This window comes from Nycticebus coucang, chromosome 24 (assembly GCF_027406575.1).
Source record: "Nycticebus coucang isolate mNycCou1 chromosome 24, mNycCou1.pri, whole genome shotgun sequence".
Classification (NCBI taxonomy): domain Eukaryota; kingdom Metazoa; phylum Chordata; class Mammalia; order Primates; family Lorisidae; genus Nycticebus; species Nycticebus coucang.
In genome coordinates this window covers 28,752,332-28,773,972 of record NC_069803.1, presented here as the reverse complement: position 1 = coordinate 28,773,972, position 21,641 = coordinate 28,752,332, and the positions used below count along the sequence as shown (strand labels likewise).

The 21,641-nt window shown below is 55.1% G+C and overlaps 1 protein-coding gene across 1 annotated transcript; it reads left to right on the top strand.

The window, feature by feature from the left end:
* The first annotated feature begins 707 nt into the window (after nt 1-707).
* RP1L1 (RP1 like 1) lies at nt 708-21,329 on the top strand. Its single transcript, XM_053578362.1, has 8 exons — nt 708-1,316; nt 3,099-3,240; nt 4,615-9,392; nt 9,485-9,633; nt 18,542-18,640; nt 19,079-19,304; nt 19,846-19,977; nt 20,883-21,329. Exons 1-8 carry the CDS (start codon nt 708-710, stop codon nt 21,327-21,329), a joined length of 6,582 nt encoding a protein of 2,193 aa, XP_053434337.1.
* The last annotated feature ends 312 nt before the right edge of the window (nt 21,330-21,641 follow it).

Here is a 21,641-nt window from a genome sequence, read left to right as displayed (position 1 = left end):
ACATCAATATAAAATAGAGGAAACACATAGCATCAGTGGTGGCAGGTCGCAGACAAAAAGCTCAGAGTCTCCTTGTCTGTGCCCTGTCCCCGAGGGCTTAAAGGCCTATGCCTTACATTCTGGCCCTGTCACCTGAAATCCAGAGAGGTGGGAGCCCTGGGGGTTGCACGGAAAGACCTCAGGAGAGAGCGATGCTTCCAGCCCTCCTGGGCCCTGCCCCACATCTCACTTCTGCGTTTACCCACCTCCCGAGGAGGGAAACCACTATTCAGAGGAGCCGAGGGTGGTGAAAGAGGGTAGGAGGGACAGCGGGAGGAGGGAAGGGGATAAAGACCTGTTGGTGTTTGTTCTATGTCAGCAGCTCTCTGTGTGAAGCTCCTTCCACTGCTATGACCCACGGGGCTTGTAGCCACGTCTGACAGATGTGGCCACCAACACCCAGATGACATCATTCACCTGTGGGGCCACACCGGTAGTCTGTGATGACATCAGGATTTGAACTCAGATCTGTCTGATGCCAACCCTTTACCTTTCATCCTAGTCCATCCAAATGGATCAACCTGCCTCTGCATAGTGGGACGGAACAAATTTGGGGTGAAAAGGAGGCTCCTCTGCAAAGAAGAGGAGCCACAGGAAATGCAAAGCCCGTAAGCTGCTCTGACTCTTTCCGTCCTCTGACCTGTGACAACCACCCAGGCCGCTACACCATGAACAGTGCACCAACGGAAGCCCAGGCCCCAGGCCACCGCGAGTGCCTCCTGCCCTCTGTGGCTCGCACCCCCTCTGTCACCCAGGTCACGCCAGCCAAGAAGATCACCTTCCTCAAGCGAGGGGACCCCCAGTTTGCCGGGGTTCGCCTGGCTGTTCACCAGCGCGCCTTCAAGACCTTCAGCGCCCTGATGGACGAGCTCTCCCAGCGCGTGCCCCTCTCCTTTGGGGTGCGCTCTGTCACCACACCCCGGGGCCTGCATGGCCTCAGTGCCCTGGAGCAGCTGGAAGATGGTGGCTGCTACCTCTGCTCTGATAAAAAGGCTCCCAAGACCCCCAGTGGGCCAGGCCAGCCGCAGGGAAGAAGCCCCTCTGTCCAGCAGTCTTGGGATTTTGAAGGCCAGCGTGAGGCACCAGGAACATCCTCTTCCTGGAAGGGTCCCAAGGCCCCAAGGAAGATACTTCTGGTTAAGAACAGGGATCCTAGAGTCCAGCAGATGGTGACTCTCAGTCAGAGAGATACCAGGACCCTGGCGGCCTTTCTCAGCAAAGCCTCAGATCTTCTGCACTTTCCCGTGAAGCAGATTTACACAATGAGCGGAAGGCAGGTAGGCTGTCAGGCCCGGGGGCTCCTTGGAAAAGTTCTTTGGACCTCCGATCAAAAGACTTAGATGGAATGGGGAGGTTATTCCTTAAAAAGAGGCACTTGATTGAGCTGCTACTACTTAAAGCTGAGTGGGGTGGAAACATTTAGTCACATCAATTAGTCAACACACAATTGTTACTGACATTTTTAGCTACCATGCAGTGAGCACTTAGCAGGTGCTTCTGTGCAAGGCAAGACCTTCTCATCATCTTCTTACTCAGTCTTGAGTGTTCAGTGTGGGAAACAGAAACTCCTCCAGGTACCTCAAGCAGAAAGTAAAACTCACAAGGTAGCTGATAGTATTATCCCCTAGGGATAGGGGGGAAAACGGAGGCTGGGAGTCTAAGCCTATTGGCTCATAGTTGCCTGGCTGGCCAATGATAGAGCCAGCATTCATAATTTCAGTGCCATAGTGCAAAAAGATGCTTTTGAATTATTATGCATTTAATACATAGTAGCATATCCTACATGAAGTAGGCAGAAAGATAAGACTAGGTCCTAGCTTTGGTTAGCGCCCAGGAGAGTGAGTGTGCGGAGGGGGACAGAGCAGGCACAAGATGAATTATCCTGAAGATATCAGGATATTTTCACCTAGACGTACCGCAGAGTTATTAGAGTTTCTGTAAACAGAATGACCTTGCTGTTCCCCAGGAGGGACTGCGTTGTTATTATGAACTTGTGGGTCCTCTACTGGACAGACACTCTTTTTCCTGTGGATCCTACACGTCCACCTCTCCTTAAGGGGTGGGAGTGCCATTTAGTTCAATGCTCCCTTCTTCCCTGAAAGGTCTGATTCCCCAGAGGCATAGCTACATCGTACACGGATAGGCTTGGGTCACAGTGGTCTTTTCTGGATGGACTAGAGATTTAAACTAAAGTATCTGGTTTAGGAGTTCAGCAGTAGTTTAAAACAAACTTCTAACTAACTGAGCTAAAAGATTTGGGTGTACAGGAAATTTATATGTCATTTTTCAGGGAGAAGATACAAGAGTTCTCTCTCTTTCTCTCTTTTTTCTTGTTAATGAACATACCCTTTTAATTTGAGAAATTGAAAAATTCTATATGCTACCCTTTAAAAATAGAAATGCATCCCCTGGTATTTCTAATTACAGCAATGCTACCAATAGTTCAAGTCTTCAGATATGCAGGGACCTCTGGGGCCAGGTGAGATTGTCCAGAAGCAGAGACCTGTTTGCTGAAATGGAATCCAGAGGGACCAGTATGGGCAGAAGCCTTGCTGCTGGCGGGCCCATGGAGGGGGCCGGGAACCTAGAGATATTGTAGGATTCTGGAAGGGAAGAGATCCCTGTAGAGGGAGCAGTGCCTGGCCCCTTTCCACCCTGCTTGGGTGAGGCAGAGGTGAGGGGGCCAGATCATACTGGAAAACACAGAGCAGATTCCAGAGAGGACCCTCTATTTGGGAAATAGGTCGGATGTGAATTGGGTCCCCACATGGGAGCTGGAAGGCCTTCTGCTTCTGTTGCCTTAGGAAACACGTGTCACGGAGAGTGGATATGTGGCTCTAAAGTATTTCTGCCCGAGGATCCTGGTGCAGGGAGGGGTGAGGATAGAGAGGGAGATTGTGGTGGGAGGACCTCAGCTCCCAGTTATGGGGAGGGGGTGGAATCCTCAGATCAGAAACCTGGGGTGAGGTGTATAGAAATTGAGAGGCAGTTGGAGACACTGGACCCTCTGGGCAGAGGGCCTTCTTCAGCGGGGCCTGACTCCGTGCCTACTGCCACAGGTGGACTCCATGCAGACTCTGCCTCGCAGCACTTCCGTGCTGGTGTGTGCCAGTAATGAGGCCTTCAGACCGCTGGCTGTGGAAGATGCCAGAAAGAATGGGACTGAAACTTTAGCTGGGCTGACTGCAAAGAACAAAAATGGTGAGTTGGTTTTTGGTTTTCCCCAATCTGATTTGCACTGGGTGGTGGTTCAGTGGGGCTGAGCACACATATCCCATCCAGAGTGTTTCGGAAACCTACCTTTGGTCCCAGTTTTCAGGTAATCCGATCATTTGGGGATATCTCTTATTTTTCCCTCATTCTTCCAATCACCATCAATCTTAACTGGATGGGAGAGAGCAGAGTTTGGCATTTAAAAGGGAACAGGGATCAGGAGATCTTGAACTGGAAGTTTCTGGGATCTAAACTGACTTTTATTAAGAAGGAGAGTGGGCAGTGGGCCATGCCTGGGTGGCACCTGACTCTTTTGAGGGTACGATTATCTTAGGCAACAGTGGTGGCCTGCAGACAGGTCAAAGGTTGAGAACCGTGGCCACGGAACAACTGCATTCACAGTAACTGTGACGCTGACCCACAGTCCAAGCTATGCTATTTTTTTTTTTTCACTACAAAAGCATAAAAGTTCAAGCAAAAATTATTGGAATGACAATTGGCAAATCTGGTGAGCAAATGAAGTACTCCCCCTTGTGAAAAGCTAAGAAAACATCAGCAGCAATCGTCCTGAGACTGCTGTATGCCAAGTACTGGACATACAGAGACGGGTTAGCCCGAGCCCCCATCCTGGAGGAGCCTCACTGGATGCTTGTGAAGAGGAAGGATGCGGCAAAGCCACCTTCTGCCCAGATGTGCTGTCCGGCTCTGCTCTTCTGCTGGCCGAGGGCTCAGCCTGCACCAGCCCTGCCCTCTTGCCTGCATTAGTCCAGGAGATGAAGGGTGAATGTACTCAAGACCCCTTCTTTCTATTCCCAGCAGCCTCTTCTTCTCATCTTCGTGGCTGGGGATAGGCTGTGTGACTAGCAGACCTGATTCTGTGCTCCTGCTCTTTCCTTGCAATCATTTATCACTTCAAGAGCGTGATGAGCATCAGGGTGATACATCACCACTGATAATGGCCCGGCCTGGTATAGTTTGCCGTCAGGTTCGTAGGCCACAAGAAGGGCCAGGAGTGAGCCCCGGACACTGCTGCTCCACCAGCAAAAGTGCCGGCCACTATTCAGGAGGTTTGACAGGCATGGCCATGTGTCAGTTCTGACCTACCAATTGGTGTGTTTACACTGATTTTACAGTTGGAAAACAGGCTCTGCCCAAAGCTATGTGGCTGGCAAGTGGCAGAGTCAAGAGGGAATTCAGACTCAAGTTCATCCTGCTGTGCAGTTCGCAGTTGCTCTGGACAGCTCTGCCCGGGCCCCCCAGTTAGGATGTAGCGGGGCTATCCAGGTGGTGGAAGGCTCGCGGCCTTTGTTTTCTGCCCTCACCGTCTTCCCCTCTTTTTTCTCACTCTTCACTGCATGCCAGGGAGCTGGGGGCCAAAGGCCAAACGGAGCGTGATCCACGCCAGGTCCAGGTCCAGGTCGGGCAGCAGGCCGCGGCGGTCTTCCTTGCTGTCAGAGCAGTCCAGGCTCAGTGACCCCCCGGCATCCCTGAATCAAGCCTGGGTGGGCCCTGTTCCCAATAGGCGCCCTCAGGACATGCCCACCCAGGCCAGCCCCTTGGTGGCCAGCGATGGCATGAAGAAGAAGGTCCGTATGAACGAGGATGGCAGCCTGTCCGTGGAGATGAAAGTCCGCTTCCACCTCTGTGGCCAGGACACGCTCCTGTGGTCCCGGAGGGCAGGGAAGGCCAGCGGGGAGGGCCCCGACCTGGGGGAGGCAGACCCCCTCTGCTGCGTGTGGGAGGGCCACCCTGTGGGCTGCTCAGTGCCTGGGGTGTGGGGGCCGGGGCCCTGTGGGGCGGGGTGCGAGGAAGTCTGTGGCCAAAGCGGGCCATCACGGCCCAGATATGAGATCTGGACGAACCCCTTGCACACAGCCCAGGGAAAGGGGCTGGCTTCTCGGAGGAAGTTGGGGCTGACCCAGCACCCTGGCTGCAGAGGCCCCTCAAGTCAAGGGGCCACCATCAGGGAGAGACCCCAGGATAGCATCAGCTCTCCCTCTAGCTCCGGCCCCTCTGAGGGCTCAGAGCCAGATTCCTCTTGCTGTCCCAGGACCCCAGAGGGTGGAGTGGGCAGCAGTGGTCTCTCTGCCCAGAGCGGGGCCAGGAGGGAAGCTGACCCATGCCCAGAGGCAGCAGGGCTGGGCAGCTGGGGTGCCAAAGGAGCTCTTCCTGACTCATTGGCTGGGGCTAGGTCTCTCCAAGGGGGCAGCAAGTGCTGCGGGCAGCACCAGGGCCACTCAGGCGAGGCAGGGGCTGTGACATCCCAGAGGAAGTTCACCCAGGGAAGTGGCCCAGGTCCTCCAACCCTGAGTCCCTCATCTTTAAAGAATGAGGACCTACAGGCAGAGACATGTGGGCAGGGCACTGGGTGCTGCAATGCCAGGTGGGAGTCTGTGACAAGGCTGCCCCTGGCTCCAGGCCATTCTGGTTCCTGGGACACGGAAGGAAGCTCTCCCACACCTCCCACCTTTGCCTCAGCCCAGCAGGGGACAAGAAACCAGAGGACACAAGCTCAGTCCCTCCTCCACACTCCTGGCCTTGGCCGAGTGGCTCAGAGAGGCCATACCAGGCAATGTCACCACTGCCTGCTAGACTCACCTGCAGCTCAGCCAACGCCAAGGCCTCCCAACCAAGGAAGGTCCTGCCCAGAACGGCCAGAGCCACAAGTTTCTGAAAGCTCCTCGAGCACCCAGACACAGGCCTCCAGGGACCTGCGAGCCCTCTGCTCAGGCTCTCTGCACTACCGGGACTTCCCCGGGGCCAGCAGTGCCACTGTGTCTCCTGCAAGCAAGTCAGACTACACTTCTGGTTCCTGCCACTGTGATGCTCCTTCTGCTGGGGGGACAGGGGAAGCAGGGTCCAGGGCAGGCTCACTGCCGCCATCTCCTCCCCACACACCCCAGTCCTGCTCTCAGGCCAGGGCTGGCGGCCAGCGGGAAGAGGCAGAGGACACCCCTGAACCTTCCACGACCTTGGCCTTACAGGTCGGATGGCCTGAGCGAGGAGAACAGGGTCATTGCTGCTCACAGTTTGGGGCACCCCCAGTCCAAGGGGCCCCCAGCGGTAACACACGGGCACTGTGGGCCCCCTCCCCTGAGGCCCACTGGGCGGGCAGCAGATACTGCCCCACCCCACCTAGGGAGAAGCGGCCTCCCAGCTGTAGTAGTGGCAGCTTCCACAGTGCTGTCCGGGGGCCAGCTGGGAGCCAGCAGAGGGAGGAGTCACCTGCAGTGGGGTGCACCCTGACGCCCGGCCCCAGGGGGCCATCCCAGGAGAAGACTGCCATGGGTGGAGGAGGCCCAGAGGAGCGGGAGGACTGTGGTGGGGTGACTCCGGGTGCTCTGCCCCAAGCCTCACCAGATGCCATGGTCCGAGAATGGCTGGACAACATCCCGGAGGAGCCTGTTCTCATGAACTATGAGATGGCAGATGAGGCTGCACGTGTGGCCAGGGATGGCCCAGGGAGTCCCAGGGAGGACCCTGGGGATGGCCGTTCTCCAGAAGGCCCAGGGGTGCTAGCTCAGATCAGGCCCCAGTCCCCTGAAGGGGATGCTGGTGAGAACCTAGAGGCAGCTGGGGCCCTCCTGGGGGCTGGTAGTGCTGGTCTCTCATCAGGAGAATGTCCTCCCCAAGGGGCAGCTCTGGGCAGAGATCCCAAAGCCCCCGTGGAGGCCAGAGAGGGTGGAGGGGTGGTGGTGGGCTCTCAGGAGGGCCAGCGGAGGCTTCCTGCCAGGGTGTCAGCCTCCACACAGATCCTGAAGGTGCTGATGGGCTTCAAGCAGGGCCGGCCCAGCAGCCTGCCCGAAGTGTCCAGCCCAGTGGCCAGGAGGCTCAGCCACTCGGCTGGGGCCCTTGTCACCTGTCTGGCCAGGCTCCACTTCCTTGATGAAGATCTTGGATCTCCTACTGGCAAAGTGAAGTTCACGGACTCTCCTCAGTACCAGGAGCTGCTCAGCATCTCCCGGACTCTGTGGCCAGGGTGCAACCTTGGCCAAGACCAGGCAGACTTGGGCCTCCAGGAGCTCACATGGAGCCAGGCTCTGCAGGGCCTTGGATCCCATGCCGGGACTGAGAACCTCACACCAACATCCTCCTCTGGCGTGGACCTCAGCAGCGGCTCAGGGGGCTCAGGGGAAGGCAGCGTCCCCTGTGCCATGGACTGTACCCTGGGCCCCGAGAGGGGAAAGCTACCACAGGAAACCTTCCACCAAAGGCCTGATTCCAGAGCCTCGGAGGAAGCAGAGTGTCTGGGACACCCACAGAAGAGCTGCTCCCCAGCCTCCCCTAACTCGCCTGCCCCCAGCGAGGGTCGGGTCGAGAGAGATGGCAGAGAGCCAGGGCTGGGCAGTGACCCAGGGCAGGCAGTTGGAAACGCCACACAGCAGGAAGGGGCACATTTAGAGAAGATTGGAGGAGAAATAGAAAGACAAGAAGAAGGCACCAAAGAGGAAGGGCTTCCTGGAGAGGGCAGGGCGGGCAGCCAGGGCTGGGCAGGGGCCAGCTGCCCAGGCAGGGAAGGCTCCCCAGGGGAGGAGGGGGCCAAAGAGGAGGAAGATGCCCCCGTTGTGGGGAGAGGGGAGCTCACAGAGCCCCCTGGTCAGCTCAGTGAGAGGGACCCAGATGTCACTGCAGGTCAGAGTGGCCCTAGATTTGCACCCATTTTGGAAAAGCTGCCTGGAGCAGCCAGAACAGGCCAGGAGCAAACCCAGGCCTTGCTGCCCCTGGGGGCCAGAGAAAGGAGCACCCTCATGGCCGGCAGAGCATCGCTGGATCCTGACCGCATCTGGGTGTCCGCAATGCTGAAGAAGATGGAGAAGGCCTTCCTGGCCCACCTCACCAGCGCTGTGGCTGAGCTCCGGGCCCGCTGGAGCCTGCAGGACCACCCTCTGCTGGACCAGATGGCGGCCGAGCTGCAGCAGGACATGGGCCGGAGACTCCAAGGCAGCACCCAGAGGGAGCTCCGGAAGATCCAGAGCCGGGCTGGGAGGGGGGCTCCAGGGCCCCCGAGAGAGGCCCTCAGGGGAGAGCTGTCCCTGCAGACGGAGCAGCGCAGGCGCTGCTTCCGGGACCTACACAACTTCTCGGTCTTCTCCCAGCGGACCCAAGGCCTGGGCACCCTCTCCTTGGAGGACAGGCCGGCCCTCGGTGCAGCCCTAGGGACCCGACTGGGCAGGGAGGCTGAGGGGGAGGAGTTCTGTCCCTGTGAGGCCTGCATGAAGAAGAAAGTGAGCCCTGTGTCCTCAAAGGGTCTGGTGGGCATAACCAGAGCACCCATCAAAGAGGCCTTTGACCTGCAGCAAATCCTGCAGAAGAGAGGCGGGCATTCCAGTGGGGATGCAGCTGAAGTGACCCCTGAGAAGACAGGGACAGAGCCGCTTCAGGAGGACCCCTCGAGCCCCCAGCCCTCTCAGGGAGCTGATGATGGGCTGGGGCTGGAGCTGGGACCTGGGGTGCAGGGGGAGGACAGCCAGCGATGCGGCAGAGATGACTGTCCAGAGCCAGAGGGGACAGAGGGGGCTGGCCTCAAGGAAGGTGGTGAAGATGCCGCTGCTCAGAGGGGAGAAGGGAACAGCCTGGGGGCAGCAGAGAGGGAACAAGATAGAAACCAGGGCCCTGGGGACAAGGGTAGTTTAGAGGATGAAGCCCCCGCTGGAGCTGACCAGATTCTAGTAGGACAAAGAGATGGTGCAGAAGGTGAAGGGGAAGGTCGGCCTGGGTCAGCAGGGGAAACTCAAGGTGACAGAGGAGGGAGCCCCCGGGTTAGCCCAGAGCAGGACCAGTCAGAGGAGGCTTCTCAAAACAGCAGCTTGGACCAAGAGGGCAGGTCCATACCACCCCCTACCCCAGGGGGAGACACACCCCGACAGAACCCAGGCCCTTCCTCCTCCAGGCCATCCTGCCTGGGCAGCTGCTCTCAGAAAGGCTCAGAAGACGGTACAAGTGGGGACATAAGAAACACTGAGGCTGAGTCCCAGGAGATCTCTCATGCAGAGAGAAAAGTCATCAGGATGTATCCTGAAAGTTCTACTTCTGAGCAAGAAGGGGCCCCTTCCTGCCCAAGGACCCCAGAGCAGAGGGCCAGCGAGGGTTCTGACCTACAGGATGAGGAGTCAGCTACAAGGCCACTCTTCCCTGGGGAGGCAGGCAGGGAGGATGGCTTTGGCCAAGATGACTTAGATTTCTAGATGAGATCAGGCTGTGAGCCAGCCCACGCAGTCCGTGTCCACTGCAGATGTGCAAAGCACATGGCAAAAGACTTGCCAAGGGCACGGCCCACACCATGCTGTCCCTGGTTCTAAATTCAGAAGCTTCAGAGAGCCCCAGGGCCTGTCCCACACACAGGGTGAAGGAGAGCTTCACAGAGCTGACCTGTTATCAGAGGTCAGGGGCTCCCCTGCGTTGGTCTTCAGTGCTCAAGAGGATGGAACTGATGGGGAAGGTTCCAGGAGAGTTTTGTTTGTATTTGTTTTCTGCTAGCAAGTGTGTCTCTCCTCTTTCCCTTACTGATCTCCTGCTGTTTTTCTCCTTGGTCTGTCTTGGTACTCACCCCCTTTGATTTTGAGATTTTTTTTTCAGTCCTGAATATATTTGGTGACTCTGCAGATGTGAATACTTGGGGAAAGCAGATAAATTCAGGGTCGTTTGATGAAGTTTGCTCTCAGCTCCAAAGTCCAAGTGTTCTTTTAAAAACAAATTTTATTCTGTAATGGAAAAATTGGAAAATGTAAAAAACACAGCAAGGAGGAAAAGTAGCCATTCAGAATCCCGTCACTCAGAGATAACGTTGGTCAGAGTTTGGTGTGTTTCTCTCCCATCATTCTCTAACCATTTTATAGTTGAGTTTATTCTTTACATACACACTTACATATTTTTAAAAACCAAACAATGAAAGACTATCTTTAATATCTGAATATCTCCCGTTATGAGAATATACGGTATTTTACCATTTTCTGATTGTTGACCATTTTACATGGTTTCCATTACTTTTCTCTTAAAACTTTTCTTTTCTTGAATTTCTGATTATTTCCTTAGGATAGATTCCCAGGCATGGAATTACTGGGTTAAAGGATCTGGGCAGCTTTAAGGTTCTTGACATTCAAATTGTTTTTCTAAAGGTCTGTACTGATTTACATCACTGACCCACCACCTGGTCATTGGTATTGTCATTCAAAATGAGACATCATTTACTAATTCTGTGGGCAAAAAGTAGTCCCTTATTTTAATGTGGTACTATTTTAGATCTATCTGATTATTAATGAGATTAAAATTTTGTCTAGGGCTTTAAAAATATTTACATATGAATTACTGTGTGTATGCCTTTTATCCATTTTTCTACTCAGGTTCCAGCTTTTTCTTTTTTTAATGAATTAATTTACATGTGCCCTTTGTAATTAAAAAAAATCTTATGTACCATGTGTGAGATTTTTTAAATGTCCTCTCTCTGGCTTGTTCTACAACAGTACTTGGACTGGGCCCTGTCCAGGTAGGGGGTTCCTGGGTGGGGCAGAATTTCTTTGGTTCTCACAGACTTTCCTGCTCATTAAGGGGCATTTTGTGGTGTCCAGACTTGTTACCATGGAAGTCTGTGCTGCCAGAGAAGTCTTGTTCACTGGCCGTCTAAGCAAAGGGTACAGCATGCTATATCTAGTGTCTGCAGGCATCAATTTTACCAAGGGAGGAGATATTCTTAATAAAATTTGACATGTTTTTAGAATGTCTGTGGAGGTGAATCTTCAAAGTTTTTATGATAAAAGCATAAATACACACACACACACATATATAAACTTATGTGTATTTAGGGGCGTCAGGTGTTGCTGGAATTGCCTGAAGGGGTGGTGAGGGCTATACACTCATGGGTCCCCTCTCAGACAAAGTGAAGATCCAGCATCTTAGCCACGAGCTCCAGGGCACAGACTGCACTGTGGGCTTGCCTAGATATGGTGATGTGCAGGGTTGAACAGCAATTGTCCCACTGGTTGGGACTAATCATCCCCGGGGCAACTCTTCTGTGATTCCAGATCCCCAGTCACCCCTAAGAGATGTTCCCAACCCCTTTGTTTCACTCCCTGCTACCTCCCCAAATGCCCTGCTACTTGCTGAGCTGACACCTCATTACAACGCCATAATGCGTCTCCAGTCAAGAGCTTGCCATGGAAAGAGCATGCTACCTGGAGTTGGAGGACCTGGGCTCAAGTCCCAGGGAGAGCACCTTGGTTTCAATATCCGTGAAATGGGTGAAGTGATGTTTTCCTCACTGAGAGATAACATGGAACTTCATTACACATATGCTAGGGATGTATTGATATTTTAATCATAACTCCTGTGTATTCAATGTCTGCAATCAATCAGGTAGCATACCAGACTCTTATGAAAAGTCACCTCGTGTTGTGTTCCCACCTCATCTGTGAAGTAAGCAAGCAGCCATCGCCACCTCCACAAAAAAAGAAACTGAGGCTTGAAAGAGAAAGAAACGCACCCAGGCTCACACTACTAATCAGGCAAAGCCAGAATTTAAACACAGATATTTCAGACTCTGAAGTCTACATCCTCTTCTACTGTATCAGTTTGTTTTTTGTTTTCTTTTAATTTTTTTTTGTAGAGACAGAGTCTCACTTTATGGCCCTCGGTAGAGTGCCGTGGCCTCACACAGCTCACAGCAACCTCCAGCTCCTGGGCTTAAGCGATTCTCCTGCCTCAGCCTCCCGAGTAGCTGGGACTACAGGCGCCCGCCACAACGCCCGGCTATTTTTTGGTTGCAGTTCAGCCCGGGCCGGGTTTGAACCCGCCACCCTCCGTATGTGGGGCCGGCGCCTTACCGACTGAGCCACAGGTGCCGCCCAGTTTTTTTTTTTTTTTTTCATTTTGATTCGGGTCCTATAAAACATACCTTAGGTAAAGGTGGTTAATACCTTGTGGAATGAATTTACTACAAAAGAGTCAAGACTTAAGAAAGTGACTTAGATGAGATTTTTTTGCTCAATTGACTCCATTCTGTCTGAGGAATGTTCCACTTCTGTAGAGGTATCAGGGCCCCGAGATAAACTGGCATTGTAAAGCCGAGTGTGCAACTGAAAAGCAATCTGTCCATGGGATTCTCCTGTGTTAAGCCCCCAAACATTTTTGCTCTTCATATTGAAAAAAAGTGTTGTGTTAATGGACAACTCTGTTTTCTTTTGACTTGGAGATGAAGCCTTTCAGGGCCATCAGCTAAGGTGGGGATTCTTTGCCTCCACACCACTTTTTTCTCCACAGCAGTCAGGGGCATCTCTCCAGTGCTGGCCCTCCTGTGGCCCTGCCGGCTGCCAGGTCCAGACTGAGCCATCAGGCACTGGGAAAGCTTCCCAAACACAAAACCCGGCGGGCTTTCTCCTAGAATGGCGGGGAAAAGGAGCCAAGCCCTTCTCTCCTATCCCTGATGACTGAATGGAGGGGATCAGAGACCCCAGCTCAAGAGGACCACCTTTTAGCAGCTGAGAACCAAAGCTCTGTGTCCAGAGACTCTGGTGTCCTTGGTTTGGGTTAGGCACTCCTGGTGCATGTAATGTTCAGTGGAGCTGGTGGGTCACTGATATATCAAGTCCGAAGCCCTTCAGCCTGAGATCTGTCTTGAGAAAGTGAATTGTCTAAATCCCACAGCTTTGCAAGTGAGTGGGCTGAGGCCAGATACCAGGCCTTTTCCACATCTCACTCAGTCCCCATTCCAGGGCTGAGAGGTGCTGCAGAGAGAGGCCACAGGCAGTGAATCTGTGCCTTGCATCCAGAGCATTTCCCTTCACCAGCTCCCCTTTCCCTTCACCCAGCTCCCTATTCCTGAGTCTAAGGTGGCCAGGGGAGCAGGTGGCCTGTCCAGGGTCTGAGGAAGCCCTTAACTTCTGTGCTGCCTGGAGCAGGGAAGCCTCCTGAGAGGCTTCCAAACAAACCAATGGTTTTGTCCTTCACTTTCATGAGCACAAAGACCACCTAGAGAGTTCCATCAAAATGCAAATGGACATCCTCACTCCCAGGGAATTCCAATCCTGTGTGTCTGAGTTAGGGCCCAGGGACTCGCATTTCAGCAAGGGCCATACCACCCCCACTCCCTGTGCCACCATTCTGTAGTAGCCCATCCTCCCACCAGGACTGGGTTCTTCTGAGAAGCTGGATCCTTCTTGCCAGCCCTGACCCCACCCAACACGCACATGCACACATATGTGCACACAAGTGCACACAGATGGTGATTTCTAGACTCCCTGTCATTATGCAGTTGCCCCAAGGGACAACGGGTCAACTCCAGTCAACCCCTCTCTCCGCCTCCTTCTCCTGAGAGGCAATTAGGATGGACAAAGAGTGTCCTCTCTCCTTGTCCTCCCATCCCCCAACATCTAGAGCACAGCTGGCTACCTAGGCCCCCCTCCAGGGAAAGGGGACTCATCTGGGACGGACACAGACTTGGACTACAAAGCTCAGCCAGTGAGTGAGCCAGACTTGTTTTTGATGTCCTCCACCAGAGCATGCCACCCGGGCTCCAGGTCTGAGCTGAGCCTCCGTATCCAGGGACAGAGTGACCACCTCACAAGGTTCCTTCTGCAGCCCAAGCCTCCACCCTCACCCCAAGAGGCTTACAGAGCCCACATGTGCCCTCATCCCTGAGTGGTCTACCCAGCCCCAGCTGTGCCATCCGGTGAATCAGATTTCAACACCTGGCCTGGAGGTTCAGCCCCAGGGGAGGAGCACACGCACCCTCCCAGTGGCAGCTGCCCCCCCCACTGGCATCTCTTTCTCACCCCCATCTCCCCCCTTCACTCCTCTCACTCCCCTTGAGCCCTGAAGTCACTTGCTATGATCCTATTTCCCAAATTCTGGGACATTTTGGTCTTCACCTGCCCTGATGGTGGTGGTTCTGGAAGCATGTCCCCCTCCTGCCCTGCCCAGCCCAGCTCTGGCTCCCTGAAGGGGAAATAGTAGTGTCCCCTGTCTTCCATCCTGTGCCAGTTCCTGCGTCACTCCCCAAGGATGGCATCTCCACTCTTGCCACGCCTGCTCCTAGGTCTGTGGATCCCTGAGCTCCTGACACTGTCACCCCAGGAGCAGCACACCTCAGCAGCCCCACCTCTGTTCTTGCCAGCTCCTGCCCCTACACTTGGACCCAGACCCCAGCACTGGTAGCTCCCTCCCTCGAAGCTGCTCACAGTGCCCCAGGCCTGGGGGTCCTGGACTCACCACCCCTACTTGCCCCGTGCACCCCTATGGAAAAGCTAAACCCCAATCTGCTTATAGGGGGTGAAGGGCTCTTCAGCAGCTCCCAGCCCTGGTTCTGCTCACTCCCTTACCCCCTTCCCTCCTCCTCCCCTCTTTCTCTGGCCCTCCTTCTCTATGCCCTGGCTATGTCCAGCTCTCCATCCCAGGATCCCAGCCCCAGTGCCGGATGCCAGGGCTACAAGGCCTTGGCTCTGCAGAATGCCCTACACTCCTGGGCTCACTCCACTGTCCCGGGGGCCAGGCCACCACTGCCTCTGCTGCCATTGCTCACATGGCCCTACACATTACTTAGAAAAATCTGACACTTAAACTAAAATATTTTGGGCGGCGCCTGTGGCTCAGTCGGTAAGGCGCCGGCCCCATATACAGAGGGTGGTGGGTTCAAACCCGGCCCCATATACCGAGGGTGGCGGGTTCAAACCCGGCCCCGGCTGAACTGCAACCAACAAATAGCTGGGCGTTGTGGTGGGCGCCTGTAGTCCCAGCTGCTCGGGAGGCTGAAGCAGGAGAATTGCTTACGCCCAGGAGTTGGAGGTTGCTGTGAGCTGTGTGATGCCACGGCACTCTACGGAGGGCCATAAAGTGAGACTCTGCCTCTACAAAAAAAAAAAATAAATAAATAAATAAACTAAAATATTTTGCTGAAGCTTTGGGATGAGGCCATTATGCCCCCAGCAGGTCCTAGCTGAGACTCTCCTGAAGGCAGCACCTGGGCAGTGGCAGAGTTCAGTGAGCTCAGGGGAGAGGGTTCCCAACTTGCCTGCACTATTCACTGCTGTTTCCTCTGCCTCCTTCCCCTGGACACAGGACACTGATAGCACCTGCCTCACTGGGCCTTTGAGAGGCTGAGATGAGTGCTGGAGCCAGGAGGGGTCAACTCCTGAGGCTGAGGTAAGGAGGCTGTAGGATGGGGGTGCTCCCTGTCAGAGGGTGATCCCAGTCAAAGGAAACTGCAGACAGGTCAAACGGCACAAATGTATGCGTGCATGTGCACCTGCGTATGTGTGCACAGGTGCGTGTGTGCACGTATGTGTGTGCATCTGTGTGCATGTCCGCATGTCTGCATGTGTGTGTATGTGCATGTAAGTGTGTGTCTCTGCATATGTGTGTGTGCATGTGTGCACATGTATGTGTGTGTGCACGTGGGTGTGTGTGTGTAGGTATGTGTGTGCATCTGTGTGCATGTCTGCATGTGTGTGTATGTGCATGTAAGTGTGTGCATCTCTGCATATGTGTGTGCATGTGTGCGCATGTCTGCGTGTGCGTGTGTGCCTGGGGGGATGGATGGGTCAGTGGAGAGCTGAGGGTTACAGAGGTGTTGCCTAATTGAGGAGGAGGTTTGGACGCTCCCAGGCTGGAGACCCAAGAGATGCTTTCTTTGGAAAGTAAGATCTCTCCGGCCGACAAGGTGGTCAGGCCTGTGAGGGTCCTCTCTGTGTCCTCAGGGAAGATGGGGCTTCAGCCAGCCCAGCAACAGCTCAAGGCTTGTCCCTGGCTCGAAGACCAGGGTCCCCAAAACACAGACCCAGAGAGGGGTGGCTGAGAACCTGAGAGAGGGCTTAGTGCTGTTGGGCTGGGCTTGCTTCTTGTAGAAGTGGTCCTTTGGGGAAGAGAGCCCAGGACTATCAGGACCCCTGGGTTCCTAGGGAAGGGAGTCCAGGACTATCAGGACCCCTGGGTTCCTAGGGAAGGGAGTCCAGGCCACAACAAGGCGTGTGGTCTTCTCTCTTCCAGCTGTTTCTAGCTTTGCACCCTGCCAGCTAAGCCGGCCTTCCTCACTATCCCTGGACTATCCCTAAGACTTTGACTGAATCACACCCACTTGACCTCCTCTGGCTTCTCCTCTAGCAGAACGACCCAGGTTACCCATGTCCTGGGAGGACTTGGCCACCCACTGTCAGCTCTGGGGGAGGGAAGTCATGAGGCCCACCCTGTGCTTAGCAGCCACAACAGAGGAATGAGAAGCACTCAGCCACTCAGCGTCTAGGGTGGTGACAGTGAGCCACCGGTGTCCCTGCTGCTGTCTCCCGATTCCCTGTGGTACAGAAGCATGGATTTTGGCACCCAGAGGGCCACATACCTGCTACATTTTAGCTCTGCCCTGTTTTAATTCTGTGTCATTGGAGCTTATGTAGTCCAGTCCCTTCATTTGAGAGATAAGAAAGAGAACAGGGGCCCAGAGAGGGCTTGCCCCTGCCCAAGGTCGCACAGCTTTGCATGCAGAGCCAGGGCAGGGAACTAGGTTCCCTGATACACAGGACCCACGGCTCAGTGCTCAAGCCTCAGGCCCCAGCGCCTCCCCCCACGGGGATGGCACAGGGCCCAGGCAGGGAGGGCAGCGTCCTGGCCTAATTAGATGCTGTCGAGGAGCAGGGACACGGGGGGCCATGCTCGGAGATTTGTGCCCCCTTCATAGATCATAGGCACGACAAGGACATAATAAATAATCTGCCCAGAGGTTTTAAAGGTAAAAATCAGCGAATCATTAATAACGTCCCCGGCACCATACATCACACTGAAATCTTCCCATTATGCTGCTCCCTGAGCTGCTTACCATTTTCTAGCCCTTCTCCTCCCCCCCCCAGTGTGTTCAGAGTGTTCCGCAGCAGCTTTGAGGCCCCCCTCCTGACCCTGCTGAGCTGGGGAGCACTGGGACGCAGCCCTTGGGGGTGCCGTCAGGGTGGTTCTTGGAACTCAGGGCTCTGCTTCCACTTTTCCTTCCAGCGGATGGGATGGAGGTGACAACTGTCTCCCCCTCACCCCTGGCTCTAAGGAGGAATAACTCTGTGGTCTCTCTCCATGACCAAAGAGTTTTAATTAATTAATGCAACAGGTCACATTAAACCACATCCGTGCTGATTGCTGCATTTGCCAGTTCCTGCCATGCCTGCCCTCAGTCAAGGGACAGCAGGAGCTCGGGGTCCCAGCTCCCCAGTTTGGGTGCCCTGGATGAGTTTTAGCACTGAGGGGAACCTGCATTGTGAAGTGAATTAAGAGCTGGAAGAAGAGGTGAGAGCCTCCGGGGAGCGCTTAGGACAGTGGTGCAGGCTGGCCAGCATACCGTGTGCGGGGGACTTGGCCTGTGACCAGGGTCAGCGTGGAGATACGGTGACAACGCAAGAAGAAAACCAGGGGGTGCGTGGGGGGGGCGGGGTCTGCTCTCCAGTGCAGGTGGTAAGACTTTGACTGAATCACACCCACTCGACCTTAACTTCCTCAGCTGCAGAGCAGACACCGTCCTTTGCAGTTCTTGGATGAGGGATGTCGTCGCAGCCAGAATCAGAATTCTGTACTCGCTGATTCCTGCCTTCTGGGAACACCCTCTCCTGGCCTCCTGGCGAGGTGGGTCCCTGTGTCAGCTCTTTTGTAATAAGCTGGATGACCTTGAGCCAGCTCCTTCACTGCTCTGGGCCTGTTCTCTCATCTATGACATTCCTAAGGTCCCTTCCAGCTCTGAGCTGCCCCTGAACTTCCCACTGCACTCGCAGGAGTAGAACCGGAGCCACCTACTGGGGCCTGTGAGGGCTCCTGAGCAGCCTCAGCCTTTTCCAGCCTGGGGTGAGACATTTGCCTCTCCATGCACAGGGCTCTGCTCCCCTCCCTATCCCCTGACTCCATGGAGACAAGTCACAGGCAGCACGTCACGTGTGAGGGGCTTGCACATCCACAGTGCCCAGCCTGGTCTCCCAGGGCCCTCAGAGAGATCCAGTGAAGAGATAGGCAGGCCTGCTGTACCCATTTTATGCACGAGGGGACAGACGTGGAAGGATGGAAGGAGGAATGGAGGAATCCTCTAGGTAGAGGGAGAACCGAGTGTCCGGAGAGCCAACAGCAGAGACGGGAGGGGCCGGTTCTAAGCGCGTCTCTCTCCCCTGGCAAGAAGCTCAGTAATCCTTTTGAGGCTGGTGGAACTTCTAGGACTAGTCATGCAGACACCCCAATTCCTGCAGGGAGTCTCGATCTGGCCCAGGGACCCCAACAGCAGATCCATATTCATCAAGGCCCAGCTAGTGCCCCCTCACACTCTCCTTTGCTACACTCTTCTCACCAGCCGTGCAGTCTGGAGCAAGTTGCCAATGTCCCCGTGCCACAGTTTACCCATTGGCCTCCCACCTAGCTGGTTCCGGGAATTCACTGGATACCTGTTGTGGTAAATATGTAATTAGTTAGTTATTGTGACTGATTAAAAATCACGCTTAAGAGGTACAAACAACTGCCTGAATTCAGCAATGTGGGGGGTGGCGAGAAGGCACGTTCAGACTGGGTGGAGGATTTTGGTGCCACAAAGGGGTGTGATTGACACCTGGAATAAGCAGCAAGGTTTTGAAAAGGGGGAGTTAGGAGCTGGGGTGGGGGAGATTCTGGGGTGGGGAACAGAACTGTCTGATGCACACGGGTCTGGGAGACAGCAAGGACCCAGCTGACCGGCATGCCCAGGCGTGGGGGCCACGAGCCCCACCGAGGCATCAATTCTGATGATATAAAACGCTCTGCCACCCAGCCGTCCAGAGAGACTCCGGCTTCCCTCCACTCCTCATCACTGTGATGGACCCTCAGCCCCCTCTCAGGTCTTGATGGATGTCCCCAGGCTGGATTCCATACATCTCCGTCTTCTCAAAGCTGTGACACAGGTAATTGGTGTCACCTCTGTTGATCGCATGCCAAGTGCTGACAAAACAGGCCCTAACAGGGAGCTCTGCACTGTCCCTGATTGTGTGGGGGAGGGGCTGCTGGGAGCTGACCCGGCTAGGCCCCTGGGGACTGGGGGGTCACTGAGCGGGTGGCAGCCAGTCCAGTCAGACCAGGCAGCAAAGGTAAAGGTATCCTGATCCACACTGGAGAATGTGCTAGATAGGGTCCCTCTCAACTGACACAGGGACAGATCTTGACACCCTGAGGACAAGCCATTGGGGACCCTGGCTCCTGCTGGCAAAACAGGGTCATTTCCCTTCACAGTCGATTCATTTAAGGTCAGATGAGTCTCATCCATGAGTATAGACTGAGGTGTTGGCCAGGGGAGGTGTGGCGGCTGTGCTCACAGGGTACAGGTAACCAGCCTCAGGACCAGGTACACCTGACGTTAGGCTGGCCTTGGCCTCCCTGGCCCCCAAGGGTGGAGAGATATTTCCTCTTTCACATGAGGGTGGCAGCCCTATGGTGGCACATAGCTCAGAAGAGAGGCCTGCAAACCAGGGACTCTCATGTGGGCCTGGCTGGCTGCAGCCGGAGGGACACCACCTCGCTGTGCTCCCTGACACTTAGCAAGCATCCACTGAGTGAACAGGGGGTGCTGAGCATTGCCTGAGGCTGTCCAAAGCCTCCACCTCTCTAGACACTTCTAATCTGCCCCTCTAGACCGCAGAGAGCCCGGCGCAGGGACTGTCTCTCAGTGGCCTCCTCCTTGGGCTATTCCTGACCAGCCAGCCGCTGGCTACCTTTGAGAGAAGCTCCCAGCAGCGGCCCTGGGAGCAGCAGGCTGTGGCCACAGTGAGCCTGCCCGGGGAGGGTGTCCTCGGCCTGATACCACGTGCTCTCCATGAGCACCGTGGAGAATTTCTCTTGGTGTTAGTATCAGAAACGACACTTTGTTTTGTTGTGTGTGTCTTTTTCTCGGCTCAAACACACACAGTGACAGATCGTGTTTTCCTTTCCCACTGCCTACTGCCTCTGGAGCTCCCCAGCCTGCGCTGAACGTCATGGTCTGCCTTCTGGGGGCCGGTCCCCCCTCCGGGCTCCGTTTCTCCTTCCCTCCTTATCTTCTTTCCCCCTCATCTTTGCTCCTTGTTATGTTTCATTTAGTCCCATTGTACTGCTTGCATCTTGTAGGTTGCTCTCAGTCTTTTTTAGCATAAGGAGGAGGGTGGGGCCAGGAAATCCATCCATAGACGCAGTCTCAGCACCAGCGATCTGGATGTCGGACAGCAGAGAGGCAACTCTTCCCTCTGTGGTCTCCCACCCTTGCCTGGGAGGATGGCACCGCAGACTCCGCACGCATTTCTTCCACCCTTCCTGCGGGCCTCGAGCTGTGGAGAACATGGTTCAGCACTTTGCCATCTGAGCCCCTAGTTCAGCTGGAGCAGAAGTGGCTTCTCTTGGGGGTCACTTCAGAGGCACCTGCAGGGTACTCAGCCCTTGGGACAACTTTATTTAGTGTTGGGCCATACCTGAGGTACTTTTCCCCCTGTTGTCCCTAACCACAAGCCTACTTGAGTGACTGGCACATTCCTCTGAGTGTCCACTGTGGACACAGGCGAGGGTGATGAGCCCTCCTTCTGAGCATTGAGAGGACCGGAGGGAAGCACAGTTAAAGGTCCCCAGGCCCTTGGGGTCAGAGCTATGGCTGCGTTGGAGCTGCTGGCTCCTTGATCTGACATGTAACCCTTGCCCTCCAGTGCACGGAAGGCTGGAAGGGCCCTTCGTGGGTGTACAATTCCCTGGCTGCACCCGCCCCACTAGCACAGAGGAGGCTGCCCGAGGAGGGGTTAGGAGCACAGTCTCCAGCCCGGCCCCTGGGACCTGCAAATCCTTCCTCGCCCCCGCCAGCCTGGGAGAGTCCCCACCACCAGCTCATTGTCCCTCTCCTGCCACTTTTCCCCTGCCGCATTGTTCCCGTTATCAGCATCCTACATGCTGCAGCGGCTGCACAGGAAGGCGAGGCTGTCGCCCAGGCTGCACTGGCCGGCCCAGGTGTCCTGCTGGGGGGGGCTGCCACACAGTCAGCCCGCGGTCCTGTCCCAGCGTCCTTCCCAGCTGCCTGCTTCACTGGGGTGGTGGAGAACCCGGCAGATGGCAGTGGTCTTGGGGGAGCGGGGAGTATCCTGGTCTCAGCACTTGGGTAGGGGCAGGAGACTGTGGGCCCAGGCCCCCCACTTTCCAGCTGTGACATGGGAGGCACATACAGAGCCTTGGAGTCTGTCCTTAAGGTTGGGGCCGTGCACCAGTTGGAATCTCCATGTCTGAGCCCTTCTCTGCTGAGCACAGGTCTGCCTGATTTATTGAGAAGACCAGAGAAGTGTGAGGAAAGGAAAGTGCCTTGTGGACTGTCCTTCGAGATAAAAGGGAGAGTGTCAGGGCTGGTGGGTGGCAGAGGTCCTGAGCAGCCAGGATTTCCCGCCTTTTCTAAAGGGAGGGGGTTCAGATTGAAGCAGGCC

Coding starts and splice junctions, on each gene's coding strand:
- RP1L1 (XM_053578362.1), top strand. CDS start 708: ATGAACAGTGCACCAACGGAAGCCCAGGCCCCAGGCCACCGCGAGTGC. Junction 9,393..9,484: donor GGCCACTCTTCCCTGGGGAG/GCAGGCAGGGAG, acceptor TGTCCACTGCAG/ATGTGCAAAGCACATGGCAA. Junction 18,641..19,078: donor TTCACTGGATACCTGTTGTG/GTAAATATGTAA, acceptor GGATGTCCCCAG/GCTGGATTCCATACATCTCC.